At 54.7% G+C, this 14,460-nt stretch overlaps 1 protein-coding gene and 1 non-coding gene across 3 annotated transcripts; both read left to right on the top strand.

Moving 5' to 3' along the window:
- Window positions 1-6,377: 6,377 nt before the first annotated feature.
- On the top strand, window positions 6,378-13,951 carry LOC132225255 (melanoma-associated antigen D4-like). Of its 2 annotated transcripts, XR_009450825.1 has the most exons (14): window positions 6,378-6,510; window positions 7,578-7,813; window positions 8,145-8,888; window positions 9,330-9,551; window positions 9,641-9,704; window positions 9,913-9,992; window positions 10,361-10,452; window positions 11,054-11,133; window positions 11,218-11,260; window positions 11,667-11,729; window positions 12,630-12,744; window positions 13,101-13,274; window positions 13,391-13,531; window positions 13,729-13,951. XR_009450825.1 is itself a non-coding variant. In XM_059680562.1 (13 exons), exons 2-13 carry the CDS (start codon window positions 7,604-7,606, stop codon window positions 13,736-13,738), a joined length of 2,154 nt encoding a protein of 717 aa, XP_059536545.1. In that variant the 5' UTR covers window positions 6,378-6,510; window positions 7,578-7,603; the 3' UTR covers window positions 13,739-13,951. The 2 variants fall into 2 exon arrangements, 1 of the variants encoding a protein (XP_059536545.1); XM_059680562.1 differs by having other exon boundaries at window positions 13,101-13,531.
- On the top strand, window positions 12,239-12,367 carry LOC132225438 (small nucleolar RNA SNORA11). The gene has a single exon (XR_009450937.1). It is a non-coding gene; the product is annotated as a small nucleolar RNA SNORA11 (small nucleolar RNA).
- Window positions 13,952-14,460: the final 509 nt, after the last annotated feature.

Raw genomic sequence — 14,460 nt, 5'->3', positions numbered from 1 at the left:
AATGGAAGCTGCACGTTTTACACAGACCTTACTCACTGTTGTGTGCCTTTTTTTTTATTGATTGATTTCAGAGAGGAAGGGAGAGGGAGAGATAGAAACATCAATGAGGAGAGAGAATCATTGATCTGCTGCCTCCTGCACGCCTCCCACTGGGGATCGAGCCCGCAACCCTGGCAGGTGCCCTTGACTGGAATCGAACTGAGGACCTTTCAGTCCGCGAGCTGTCGCTCTGTCCTCTGAGCCACACCAGCTAGGGCTATGTGCGTTTTTTATATCAGCCTCTCCAGGACTCCTGTGTATGAATAGAAACCATTGCTAGGACCACAGCTTTTACTCTCCAGTGACCAATATCAATTCTGCCTGGCTGAATGGCTTTCCTCTGCTGTTGCATAGCAACCGCCCTTGTCAGCTGCCTGCGTCTCTTCAGCCCTTCCTGAGTAACACGTTTCTGTGGGAGGTGAGCAGACCCTAGACACGAAAGCCTTAACAAACCGCCATATGCTGATAGAAAATGCTGTGTTCCTGTCTCAAATCGACCTGTGCTTTTTAACAAAAACCATAGTGGACTTTTATATTCGTTTTGCTTTCCATTTTATTTTTAATTTTTATTGAAACGTGATTGACATATTACATTATAGTAGTTTCGGGCGCACGACATAACGACTCGATATTTGTATATATTGTGAAATGATCATCACAACAAGTCTAGGGCCCAGCCGACGTGGCTCAGTGATTGAGCATGGAGCTATGAACCAGGAGGTCACGGTTCAATTCCGGGTCAGGGCACATGCCCAGGTTGTGGGCTCGATCCCCAGTGTGGGACGTGCAGGAGGCAGCCGATCAATGATTCTCTCCATCATTGACGTTTCTAACTCTCTCTCCCTCTCCCTTCTTCTCTGAAATCAATAAAAGTATATTTAAAACAACAACAACAAAACCACAGTAAGTCTTGGTAACATCTGTCACCACACATAGTTACAAATTTTTCTTATGTTCCCAACTTTGACCACATTCCCTTTTGTATCCGCCTCTCTCTATATGCTATAAGTTATGTAACCACATATGCTAATATGCTAATAACTCCAAAATCTATATCCCCAGTTTGTCCTTCACCTTTGGGATCCAGATCCATAGTCACTCTCCTACATGACACCTCCACTTGGATGTCTCAAGGGATCTTCATAGAAAGTCTGTCTAGACCCAGCATTACCCACCCCCTCCACACACTCACCCCCCACCATCCCTCTTGTTTTTAAAACTCCCATCTTCACAATCTCAGTAAATGGCAACATTTTCCACACAACTACTCACTCCAGGAACTGGAAGTCAATTACCACCACTCCCTCTTATACACTGCACCCAGATGGAAAACCTCTGCAGCTCTCCAGAGCTAACTCTCTCCCCTCCATCACTCCCAGCACATTGGAATTCCAGGATTCTCAGCTCTGTGTCCTTCGCTCAGATTATCCACTGGGCTCTGTTTGTGTTCAATCTCCCTGTGCTACAGCCTGTAAACTCTATCCAGGCAAGAAGCTGGGAGAACCGGGCTCACCCATCTGAGGGCTCACCTTGTGTTAGTTTCCCTTCCCTAGGGAATCAGTGTCCTGTGTGATCCGTGATGCCATGACCTAAAGCTTTATGATTTTGGGCGGGGGGGGGGGGGGACGGCGCGGCGGTTTATGGATATTCAGGTGGGAGAGCCAACTGGCTTCTAGGTAATTCATCAAGTATACTAGTACGTGTGCATCCTGGTTTTAATTGTTTTCACTGATTCTTTTGCTTTTCAGATGCTATCAAGTTGTTATATACAGCTAAATCATGATGTGCATACATGACAGTTTCCTATTTTGCGCCCCCAACTAGTTACCCTATCCAATGCTGTTAATTGTAGATATGAGAATAGATATAAGATAATTGCTTTCTTATGTTTAAATTTGTATGTGTAATTGACGGTGCGAAGCAAAAATTCGTAGCATGCATTATGTAGTTTTAAGTTATGTAAAATTTATTTCCTGGGCAAAAATAGCCCAAGCAATGGGGAAAATATAAATAAACTGTTGTGAAATTCTAAATTTACATATGAAGTTGTACAATATTACTTAAAGGTAGACTGTGCTAAGTTTCAGAAGCATCAAGTATAAACCCTAATGTACCTATCCAAATAATCATGGCTAATAAGCCTACATGCGAGATAAATGGAACCATGAAATGCTCACTTAACTTAAAATAGGACTTTAAAAAAGAAAAATATAAGACAAACAGATGAGCAAATAGAAAACAAGTATGATGATAGGTTTAATTCTAACCATATTAATAGCCATATTAAATACAAATCATCTAAATGCACCAATTAAAAGGTAGAAATTGACAAACTGGATTCCTTTTTATTTTAAATATCTTTTGGTTTTTTCAGAGCAGTTTTAGGTTCATAGCAAAACTGAGCAGTTAAGTACAGAGCAATCGCATATACTACTGCTCCCCCAGAGACATAACTTTCCCCAGTATCAAAACGTGCACCTGACTGGTACACTTACAATCAATGAACCTACAGAGACACATCATTATCACTCAGTATCTACAGTTTCCAAAGGCATAGAACATACACCAACAGTTTTGTCTCTGGGGGAGCAGTAGTATATGCGATTGCTCTGTACTTAACTGCTCAGTTTTGCTATGAACCTAAAACTGCTCTGAAAAAACCAAAAGATATTTAAAATAAAAAGGAATCCAGTTTGTCAATTTCTACCTTTTAATTGGTGCATTTAGATGATTTGTATTTAATATGGCTATTAATATGGTTAGAATTAAACCTATCATCATACTTGTTTTCTATTTGCTCATCTGTTTGTCTTATATTTTTCTTTTTTAAAGTCCTATTTTAAGTTAAGTGAGCATTTCATGGTTCCATTTATCTCGCATGTAGGCTTATTAGCCATGATTATTTGGATAGGTACATTAGGGTTTATACTTGATGCTTCTGAAACTTAGCACAGTCTACCTTTAAGTAATATTGTACAACTTCATATGTAAATTTAGAATTTCACAACAGTTTATTTATATTTTCCCCATTGCTTGGGCTATTTTTGCCCAGGAAATAAATTTTACATAACTTAAAACTACATAATGCATGCTACGAATTTTTGCTTCGCACCGTCAATTACACATACAAATTTAAACATAAGAAAGCAATTATCTTATATCTATTCTCATATCTACAATTAACAGCATTGGATAGGGTAACTAGTTGGGGGCGCAAAATAGGAAACTGTCATGTATGCACATCATGATTTAGCTGTATATAACAACTTGATAGCATCTGAAAAGCAAAAGAATCAGTGAAAACAATTAAAACCAGGATGCACACGTACTAGTATACTTGATGAATTACCTAGAAGCCAGTTGGCTCTCCCACCTGAATATCCATAAACCGCCGCGCCGTCCCCCCCCCCCCCCGCCCAAAATCATAAAGCTTTAGGTCATGGCATCACGGATCACACAGGACACTGATTCCCTAGGGAAGGGAAACTAACACAAGGTGAGCCCTCAGATGGGTGAGCCCGGTTCTCCCAGCTTCTTGCCTGGATAGAGTTTACAGGCTGTAGCACAGGGAGATTGAACACAAACAGAGCCCAGTGGATAATCTGAGCGAAGGACACAGAGCTGAGAATCCTGGAATTCCAATGTGCTGGGAGTGATGGAGGGGAGAGAGTTAGCTCTGGAGAGCTGCAGAGGTTTTCCATCTGGGTGCAGTGTATAAGAGGGAGTGGTGGTAATTGACTTCCAGTTCCTGGAGTGAGTAGTTGTGTGGAAAATGTTGCCATTTACTGAGATTGTGAAGATGGGAGTTTTAAAAACAAGAGGGATGGTGGGGGGTGAGTGTGTGGAGGGGGTGGGTAATGCTGGGTCTAGACAGACTTTCTATGAAGATCCCTTGAGACATCCAAGTGGAGGTGTCATGTAGGAGAGTGACTATGGATCTGGATCCCAAAGGTGAAGGACAAACTGGGGATATAGATTTTGGAGTTATTAGCATATTAGCATATGTGGTTACATAACTTATAGCATATAGAGAGAGGCGGATACAAAAGGGAATGTGGTCAAAGTTGGGAACATAAGAAAAATTTGTAACTATGTGTGGTGACAGATGTTACCAAGACTTACTGTGGTTTTGTTGTTGTTGTTTTAAATATACTTTTATTGATTTCAGAGAAGAAGGGAGAGGGAGAGAGAGTTAGAAACGTCAATGATGGAGAGAATCATTGATCGGCTGCCTCCTGCACGTCCCACACTGGGGATCGAGCCCACAACCTGGGCATGTGCCCTGACCCGGAATTGAACCGTGACCTCCTGGTTCATAGCTCCATGCTCAATCACTGAGCCACGTCGGCTGGGCCCTAGACTTGTTGTGATGATCATTTCACAATATATACAAATATCGAGTCGTTATGTCGTGCGCCCGAAACTACTATAATGTAATATGTCAATCACGTTTCAATAAAAATTAAAAATAAAATGGAAAGCAAAACGAATATAAAAGTCCACTATGGTTTTTGTTAAAAAGCACAGGTCGATTTGAGACAGGAACACAGCATTTTCTATCAGCATATGGCGGTTTGTTAAGGCTTTCGTGTCTAGGGTCTGCTCACCTCCCACAGAAACGTGTTACTCAGGAAGGGCTGAAGAGACGCAGGCAGCTGACAAGGGCGGTTGCTATGCAACAGCAGAGGAAAGCCATTCAGCCAGGCAGAATTGATATTGGTCACTGGAGAGTAAAAGCTGTGGTCCTAGCAATGGTTTCTATTCATACACAGGAGTCCTGGAGAGGCTGATATAAAAAACGCACATAGCCCTAGCTGGTGTGGCTCAGAGGACAGAGCGACAGCTCGCGGACTGAAAGGTCCTCAGTTCGATTCCAGTCAAGGGCACCTGCCAGGGTTGCGGGCTCGATCCCCAGTGGGAGGCGTGCAGGAGGCAGCAGATCAATGATTCTCTCTCCTCATTGATGTTTCTATCTCTCCCTCTCCCTTCCTCTCTGAAATCAATCAATAAAAAAAAAGGCACACAACAGTGAGTAAGGTCTGTGTAAAACGTGCAGCTTCCATTTGAGATGAGAACATAGCATTTCCTGCCTCCAAAGCAGTCTCTCCAGTCCCTGGGTAGGACCCTAGTAAGTGCTCCTTGTGCTTCCCATTTTGCATATTGAGAAGAAACTGGGCTCAGAGATGTCCAGTGACCTGAGCAGGCTCACACAGCTAGAGACAGGCTGGCCAGGCACTCCATCCCTGGAATTCTGAAGCCCAGCCCAGCTTCTCCCTGCAAGACCACAGCTGCCCCAGGCCCCAGCCCTGGAAGGAACCAGGGCAAACATTTACTCTGAATCGGGGCTTGCCATGGCTCAGACACACAAGTGCCTGATTGTCCTGGCCGCTCCAGTGGGCACCAGGATGGCCTCAGGGGAAAAGGCCTGACCGTGGGAGTGGGGAGTGGACCCCGGTGAGCAATTCCCACACCTGGATGGGGCCACATAGAGTGGGCAGGGGTGGGGCTGGGGCCCTCTACCCGTGTCCTCCCGGGTGCAGAGCAGGAGCTTGGGCCTCAGAGAAGGCAAACCTTGCTTGTTTGGGACAGATGTTGACAGGGCAGGGCGGGGCAGGTGGGTGGTGGAGCTATGGCTGAAACTGAAGAGGCGGAGGATGCCTGGGTCCCCAGGCCAGCACTAGGGGAAGGCGGGGGCCCAAATTCTGCATCTCTGTTTCCTGGCTCTTGAGCCCCGTGTACCCAGTTCATGCAATGTGTCTGTGCCTCCGCTTTCTGATCTGTAAAATGGGGATGCTGACTTCCACCTCCCAGGGCAGCCTGGAGAGGAAGGCAAGCCCCGGCACAGATCTGGCTGTGATGTACAAGCTGCATAAAGAGTGCTTGAGGAAGCAGATGTTCCCAGGGTGCCTGGAGGCCACAGAGATGGATAGTGGAGGGGAACACAAAGGGAACTGGCATGCTCTGACCATTTACATTTCCCTTGTTGCTAGAGACCTCTGTATTTGTGACCTAGGGGTCATGCAGCGGAACCAGGGCACAGTGGGTTCCAGACCACCCTGGGAGGGGGGGGGTGGCTTAGGCGAAAGGGGGTGGGCAGAGCTGCAAAAGTGGGGGCTACTGAGGGTAGATGACTGGGTGGGTTTGAGCGCGCGCTCCTGCAGTCTGAAGCAGGGGTGGAAAGGGGAATCCGGCGGGAAGGAGAAAACGCCCCCACCCCCCTCCCCACCCCCCACGCCCTGCAGCCCGCACACCCGCGGAATCGCATGCGCACTGGGGACCTGGTGGACAGGGCTTTTGTTGGGAGAGCGGGCGGGCTGAAGGGGTCGGCGCATGCGCAGGCTGCCCAGCCGCGGGGGGTGTGCAGAGAAAAGGGGCGGGGTGGTCGGAGCTGCTGTGCTGGCAGCAGCAGGCGAGGGCGCGGCTGCGGGGTTCCTGGTGCTGAGGAGCGACGCCATTGGAGCCCCCGGGAAGGTAAGGATCCAGCCCGAGACAGGACCTGGAGCGGGCGAGTGGACCCCTGCACGCTGCGCCACTCCTCCCGGGACAACGCACCCCACCCCCCTGCAGCGCTCCCCCCGCCCCCCCTCCCGGAGCTGAGCAGAACCCAAGCACTCAAATCCCGAACCAGGACCACGTTAGACCCGTGGTTTAGATAGGAGCCCCATCCTCCCCATCTTCAGACCCAGGCTCCGGGGATCCGAGCCCTGGTGACACCGGATCCCACGATTGGACCCGTGTGTTCGGGCTGAGCTGCGTTAGAAACAGGCCCCATCCCCACCCAACCACTCCAGATCACTCCCTTCCCTGGCGTTGCAATCCTGCCTTTGGAGACCCCCAGCTTCTAATTGGAGCCTCACCTAGTCCTAGCCGCCCTCCCTTCCCCCCCCCCGTCTCCCCCCCCCCAGCACCCCCTCCATCTCCCATCTGCCCCTAGCGTTCCTGTGTGAGCCCTACCTGAGCTGACCGGAATCCCCCAATCCCTCCCACCCCACCCCCCTCCCACCCGGACCTCGCCAAGGGGTCCCTGGGATTCAGAGCTTTCCGTGGTCCCCATGTATCTGAGCCCGCACACCTCTTCGGCTCCCCCTTCATCCTGGCTCCCTGCTCCAGCCTTTAAATTCAGGCCCTTTGTTTCTCCTTCTATCGATGCATCCATCATCCCCTTTGGGGTTTCTTCAGACCCAAGCCCGCTGGTCCACCCCTCCATTCAAATCGAGCCACCAGGATGGGGAGCCTGCCTGGACATCAACTCCCCTTTTAATGCGGAGGGGTGTGTGTTGGGGGGGGGGGGCGGGGGCGGGAGGAGATCTCCTCGGACCTCCTCTATCTCTCTCTTAGGGCTCTGTCTCTGACAGAATCTACCCCAACAGATTTCACCCCCACCCCTTCTGCCCAGTAAGGGGGGGATGATGGCTGCCTGTCCCCCTCCCCCCAGCTCCTGAGAAATCCCACCTCCTGAGAAATCCCACCTCCTGAGAAACCCCGCCTCCACTGGGTCCCTCCTCCTCCCTCTGAAGAGGCCTCCCCCTCCCTCTCAGGCTGAGCTCTCTTCTTGGGACCCAGCATGGCTGAGGGAAGCTCCCCCATGGAATCAGAATGCTGCAACGTTGAAGACATGGAAGACGGTCTTGAAGAAGTTAGGGAGTACGAGATGTTTGACGGAAATGAGTATGAAGAATTTGGTGCTTTCGGAGGCTATGGCACCTTCACCAGCTTTGACATTCATCTCCTCCGAGCCTTTGGGAGCTTGGGTACAAGCCTGCGTGTCTTGGCGGTGAGGCCCCTTCTTGGCCACCTGCTAGCCTGCTAAACTGGGCGGGGTGGGGGGGTGGTTGTATGCAGAGGGGAGGGCTGATGGGGAAGGACTACCTAGCACTCCAAAGGAAACCTTCCCTTTCCTGCTGGGAGAAAAGGAGTGGGGATGGGGGTGGGGGTCTTGGCGGGGGGTGGAGTTGCAGGTGGGAGGGGGGGTTGGGGGGGGGTTGGGGGCTGCCTGGCTGGCTGCCTGGCTAGCTGCCTGGAGGAGGCTGGCCAGCACAGGGAAGCATGATGTGCGAGTGTGCAAAGTTGTCTGCCTTCCCCTACCCCTCGCTCTGGCCTTGCAGAATGAGCCCTGGGAACTGGACCACCCTATGCTGGCCCGGACTCTGGTGGATGCGTTCCGAGCGGATCCAGAACCAGCTCCCAATGAGGAGGACGATCAGTCTGGCAATGCAGGCCGAGGTGACTCCAACCGTGCTGCTCGGACGGCTGCCCGGGCTGCTGCCCGGGCTGCTGCTGCTGCCGCCCGTGCCCTCTACAATCAGGTGGTCACTAGCCGCCCGATGGCCACAGACCAGGCCTCGAGAGAAGATACCCAGCCCATGGCATCTTCTCCGCACAGCTCCCAGATGCCAGGCAACAGTGAGATGGCTGCCTCTGGGGCGCCAGCAACCTCCTCACAGCCCCAGCCAGCCTCCCAGGCCCGGGCCAGTGAGGTGGATGCCACCCAGCCCAAGAAAGCCTTTCTGGGTCAGAATGATGGCTTTGATTTCACCCAGCCGGCAGGTGTCAGTGGCATAGCCTTCCCACGCCCCAAGAGACCCGCCCCGGCCCCAGAGCCTACCCCAGAGGGCCCCAGTGCTCAGGCAGCATCTGCTGGGGAGGGGGCAGCCACCAGGCCCAAGACCGCCAAGTCTGGGAAGGCCCTCGCTAAGACTCGGTGGGTGGAGCCTCAGAATGTTGTGGCAGCAGCTGCTGCCAAGGCCAAGATGGCCACAAGCGCCCCTGAGCCTGAGGGTGCAGCTGCCACTGCTCAGAACAACCGCGATGAGCCCTGGGCCAGGATGGGAGGCAAGAGAACAAAGAAGGTGAGATCTCCCTGCCCTCTCCAAGCCCCAATGGTCCCCTCCCCTCCCCTCCCCTCCAATCCCCTCCCCTCTTCTCCCAACTCCTCCCCTCCTCTCCCCTCCCCTCTCTTTGCTTCCCCTCCTCTCCCTTCCTTTCCCTCCCCCTCCCCTCCCCTTCCCTCCCCCCTCCCCTTGCCTTGCCCTGCCCTCCTCTTCTCTCAACTGGTCCGGGTTTCTATAACACAAATGTGCTAGCATGTCTTTACTCCACCTAGTCCCTACCCTCCGGCCTGGGGGTAGAAGAGGTTGGCTCAGCGCTTGGCACTTAGTGAGCCCTCTGCACATGTCAGCCGCTGTTCCCACTACTCTTATTTCCAAGTACCTGCTCTGGTGAAGATGTTGCCAGGGGCTTGGGCACAGTAAGCTTGGTAGCCCCGGTCTCTCTTCTCCCCAATGCTACAGTCCAAGCACCTGGATGATGAGTATGAGAGCAGCGAGGAGGAGAGAGAGCCTCCTGTGGTCCCACCGACCTGGAGAGCATCGCAGCCCCCATTGACAGTGCGGGCTCAGATGGCCCCGCGGGCTCAGATGGGCCCTCGGCCCCCGATGGCCGTGAGGCCCCAGGTACCCTCGAGGCACATACTGTGCTTGCCACCCCGCAACGTGGCCCTTCTGCAAGATAGGGTAAGGAGTCTGCCCTTCCCCCGCCCTCTCCTCCTGCCTTGCTGGCCAGTTCATTGAGCTCACCCGTGCCCTCACCTCTCCTTCTCCAGGCAAATAAGTTGGTGAAATATCTGATGATTAAGGACTACAAGAAGATCCCCATCAAGCGCTCAGGTGGACAACTGGGCCCCATCCCTGAGCTCTGCCCTCTCTCCTCTTCCAGTCCTCCCCAGTGGCCCCACCCCCATCAGATGCTCCCAGTTATCAGGCCTTGGCTGATGGGCCCTGACTGTGCCCCCCCTCAGCAGGGCTGACAGAGAGGCCGCGGCTCTGTGGCCCTCTGCTCATCCCAGATGCTTTCCTTACCTCTCCCCTCCTGCAGACATGATGAAAGACGTCATCCGAGAATATGACGAGCACTTCCCTGAGATCATTGAGCGGGCAACATACACCCTGGAAAAGGTGGGCGGGGTGGGGGTGGGGGACAGCTCTGTGGGGCAAGAGAGGCCCCAGGAAGCCTTGCACCCTGCAGCCTTGGAGGCCCGGTGTCTGCTTGGGAAGCCTTGCCTCGCTTCTCCACCTGAGAGCTCCCACTGCATGCTTCCTCCTCCTCGCGCCCTCCCCCTCGTGCTCTTGGGGGTCTCTTGTCTCCCGAAGTGGGTCCCCTTGCCTTGGCCAGTGCCCGGGCTCCCACAGGCCAGCGCCTCTGCGTCCTCCCCCGGGACTTTGGGTTCCCTGCCTAGGAGATGCTCTGGCAGGAATGGAGTGACTGCCTGCAGGACACCTGGCATGGATTTCTGACCTCACATTCTTGTGTTCTCCCCGTGCAGAAGTTCGGGATCCACCTGAAGGAGATCGACAAGGAAGAGCATCTGTACATTCTCACCTGCACGCGGGATTCTTCAGCTCGCCTCCTGGGAAAGTGAGAGAGGGCAGGAGGGTTGTGGCCTTCCCGGGTGGTGCCCCCCCCTCCCCTCAGAGAAACAGGGAGACAGGGCCCGAGGGCCTAGCACAGTGCCCACCCACAGGGCGTGGTGCCAAGTGATTATCAGAGGGGACCAAGCCTTGCTGCACTCAGGGTCCCACCCCCGCCCACCCGCTCCCCTCGCTCCAAGAAAGCAGGCTTCTGGCTGCTTCGCTCTTCATGCTAAGTGCCTGGCCTGGGTATGGCGGAGCGGTTGGTCCTGGGGGAGTTTCCCTGTGCGCTGTAGGTCCCCGGGCCAAAGGGCAGGGAAGGTGTGGATGAGCCTCTGGACACACCTCTGGCAAAGCGTTTGCTCCCCCTGCCTAGCCCCGTCCTTGGCAGAATCCCGGGAGGGGGTGCTAGCATCCACAGTGGATGGCTGGAGCGATGCAGCCTCAAGCGGAGGAATGAGTTGTCTGGATCAGGTAGCAAGCCATGGGCAGAGTGAGAAGAACTGCCCTGTAGTGGAGCAATCTGGGAGAGGCCGGTTGGGTGAGCTGGGTGTGTAGTCTCTTGGGCCAGTGGCTGTTGGACAGGGTCCCTCTTTGTACACCTTTAGGACCAAGGACACTCCCAGGCTGAGTCTTCTCCTGGTGATTCTGGGAGTCATCTTCATGAATGGCAACCGTGTCAGCGAGGGTGAGTTGCCGGACCCGCAGCTGGGGGGTTGCCCCCTGCCTCACCTTCGTGTTCTAAATTCTTGTACCTCATCTGCCCTGGCAGCTGTCCTCTGGGAGGCACTACGCAAGATGGGACTGCGCCCTGGGTATGATTGGACTCCCTGGGCTCTCGCTGCCCCTCAGCATTGTCCCGGGGTCCAGGAAGCCCCAGGATCCCACCAGCCCGATGGTCTGGTGCAGGGGAGTGGGCGTCCTCGACCAGGCAGAGCGCACAAGGTCTCACCAGGGTGCATGGCGAAATGGTCCTGAACTCTGGGCCCCCTCTCTGCTCCACGTCCCCCCTCTGTCCCCCAGAGGAGATCTAAGACAAAGCACCAGACTCCGGGGCTCCTTCAAACCCCTTTGTAGGCCACTGCTGCAGACAAGTGGCCGTCAGACCCCTGCATGCCCAGGCCTCACGGGCCAGGAAGCTCTCAGTCCTGGTAGGGAGTGCTCCGGCCCACATGGGGCAGTGCCACCGGCTCTGGTCATGGACTCTTTCCTTGCCCTCAGGGTGAGGCACCCATTCCTTGGCGACCTGAAGAAGCTCATTACCAACGACTTTGTGAGGCAGAAGTAAGTACTGACCGAGTCGCCTCTGTCTCACACTGGGGCCTTCCTTGTGTGCGGGTCTGGCTGAGGAAGCCACTCCCATCCTGGCTCTTCACTCTAGAGGGATGGAGTCCCTGGGGTGAGAGCGGGTGGGGGTATGAGAGTGCCCGAGGAGGGGGGGGGGGTAGAATTCCAGGGCGTTCTTGGGGAAAGGGGGCACATGTGGCCTGAGAACACGGTGCGGGGCGCGTTCCAACCACCACACCACTGAGCACCTGCACTCACAGGCTGTAGGACAACAGCCCCGGCTTTCCATCCCAGCAACCTGGGGCTGCAGAGTGGGGGTCGGAGCTGGGGAAACACGTGTGCACTCACACAGGTGCACTAGCACACGTGCGCGCGCGTGCGCACAGGGTCCGGAGTGTGTACGGAGCACGCTGCGCTTGCCGGACTGCTTGTTTCTTCCCCTCACAGTCCTTTTCTATGGTGGACCGTCCCAGGGCTCAGCCCGGCCACGGACGAGACACTGCGGCGGGGTGTGCTCAGAGCAGGTTGCCTGAAGAAATGGCTCCTCTGTTTACAACACACCCAACAGGAACCGGGGTCACTGTGACAAGGGGCACCAAACGTGTGGCCTTCCTGCGCACAAGCACCCTACAAGCGTCCCCCTCCCCCGCCCACACACCTCCCCGTGGCTGCTGGGCAGGGGCCACACGCAGCCCAGGGCTTTGAAGGCCTCGGTGTTGGAGGCAGGGACCCTGGCAGTGAGCTCGGGAGTGGGGTGCCAGTTGGAGGGCCAGGGCAATCGTGGACTCTGAGCTGCAGCCTCGGGGCCGGGAAGGGGCCACCCGGGAGCCATTAGTGCAACAGCCCACCTGTCTGGCTGGCTGGAGGCAAAAGGTGATTATGTTCCTCTCCACTGAGGTACCTGGAATACAAGAAGGTCCCCAATAGCAGCCCGCCCGAGTACGAATTCTTCTGGGGCCTGCGGGCCCGCTACGAGACCAGCAAGATGAGGGTGCTGAGATTCATCGCCCAGGTAACGGACGGACGGAGAGCCTCTGCTGCGGGGCCAGGCCCAGGGGCTGGCACTTCCCACAGAAACCTCGTCTGTTTCTGGGCCACGGGCTCCTTGTGCGGTCTGTCTGTCCAGTGAGGGCACTGGGGCTCAGAAAGGTTCCTAGGCGACTCGCCCAGGTTTGCAGGCGTCGCACGTGCGAGGAGGGATGGGGCGAAATCCCAGGTCTGGTCCAGAATCGGGGGAGCCCGACTCCCGCGGTCTTCATGTGATGGCCAACAGTGCACAGGGGAGTGTAGGGCAGGAAGCAGGTGCTCGGTGAGCATGGGGTCGCGCGTGTGCGCGGGGTTAGGATGGTTGCTGTTTTTCCACCGCAGTATCAGAACCGAGACCCCCGGGACTGGAAGGCTCACTTCCTGGAGGCTGTGGATGATGCCTTCAAGACTATGGATGCGGATATGGCCGAGGAGCACGCTAGGGCCCAGATGAGGGCCCGGATGAACATCGGGGACGAAGCTCTGATTGGACGGTGGAGCTGGGACGACGTACAGGTGGAGCTCCTGACCTGGGATGAGGACGGAGATTTTGGCGACGCCTGGGCCAGGATCCCCTTTGCTTTCTGGGCCAGATACCATCAGTACATTCTGAATAGCAACCGTGCCAACAGGAGAACCACTTGGAGAGCTGGCGTCAGCAGTGGCAACATTGGTGCGGCCAACGCCAGCCTCATAGATGGCCCTAGCACCAGCTCCACCATCCGGAGCAGAAATGCCGCCAGAACCACTGCCAACTTCTTCTCCTGGATCCAGTAAGGTTTGGGGCCCATAAAGGAGACTCTGAAGGGTGGGCCCAGGAGGGGCCGTGGGGAGTCAGTCAGCGGGAGGCCCGGCGTGGGGAGGGGGCAACCACGAGAGTGTGGACAGAGCCGTGTTTTGTTCCTTACATCCCTCCCTGTTTCACCTGTATTTCTACTTCTCTTGTCGCTCTTGTGTCCTGTGTCCACAGGCAGCGCTGATGACCTGCAGCAACCACCCAGCCAGAGTGCCTCCTCAGACCCCGTGTTCACTCCTCAGACCCCGTGTTCACATAGCACTCTAGGCAGCCTCTGCCTGCCCATCGAAGATGGCATGCAAAACGAAGCTCTCTTTGCCCTCCTGCTTTCACTGTGTGCTGTTGTCGTGCTGTCGTGTTTTTGGTATCGGTGTCACATTAAAGATGCAAAATGAAATGGCACGTTTCCTGTGCCCATGTTGCTCTGCGTGGCCCACGGTCGGCTCTCGGGGGTAGGGGTGGGCTCTCCTCTGCCTAAGAGGCAAGCAGGGGGCTGGGAGATGCGGAGGGGTCTGTGAGTGTGGAGTCCATGAGTTTCTAGAGGCTTTGGTCCACATCGTTTCGGGATCGTCTCCACGGCTAGACGCCAACGGGGGAAGCAGGGGAAGGGATGGGGTGGAGGCTATGGGTAGGTGCCACTCTTCCTCTCCCCGAGGGGCAGGGTGCACAGTCACCCAGCAGGACCCACCTCCCGGTCCCCACCTCTGGAGGTGCCGGCCCAGAACCCTTCCCTCATCACCCACCCAAGCTCAGGACCCCATCCCTCAGACGCACCCTTTGGGACGACAATGAGGTAAGCTTCAAGGTGACATTCTCTCCTGTCCAGCAGGTAGAAGGAGGGCCATTGCTGCTGAGAGCAGCTTTAATGAAAACTCAGCTGCCATGGACCTGGAAGGCCCATTGCCT

Source organism: Myotis daubentonii, chromosome X, assembly GCF_963259705.1.
Source record: "Myotis daubentonii chromosome X, mMyoDau2.1, whole genome shotgun sequence".
Taxonomy (NCBI): domain Eukaryota; kingdom Metazoa; phylum Chordata; class Mammalia; order Chiroptera; family Vespertilionidae; genus Myotis; species Myotis daubentonii.
This window is presented reverse-complemented; position numbering and strand designations above follow the sequence as displayed.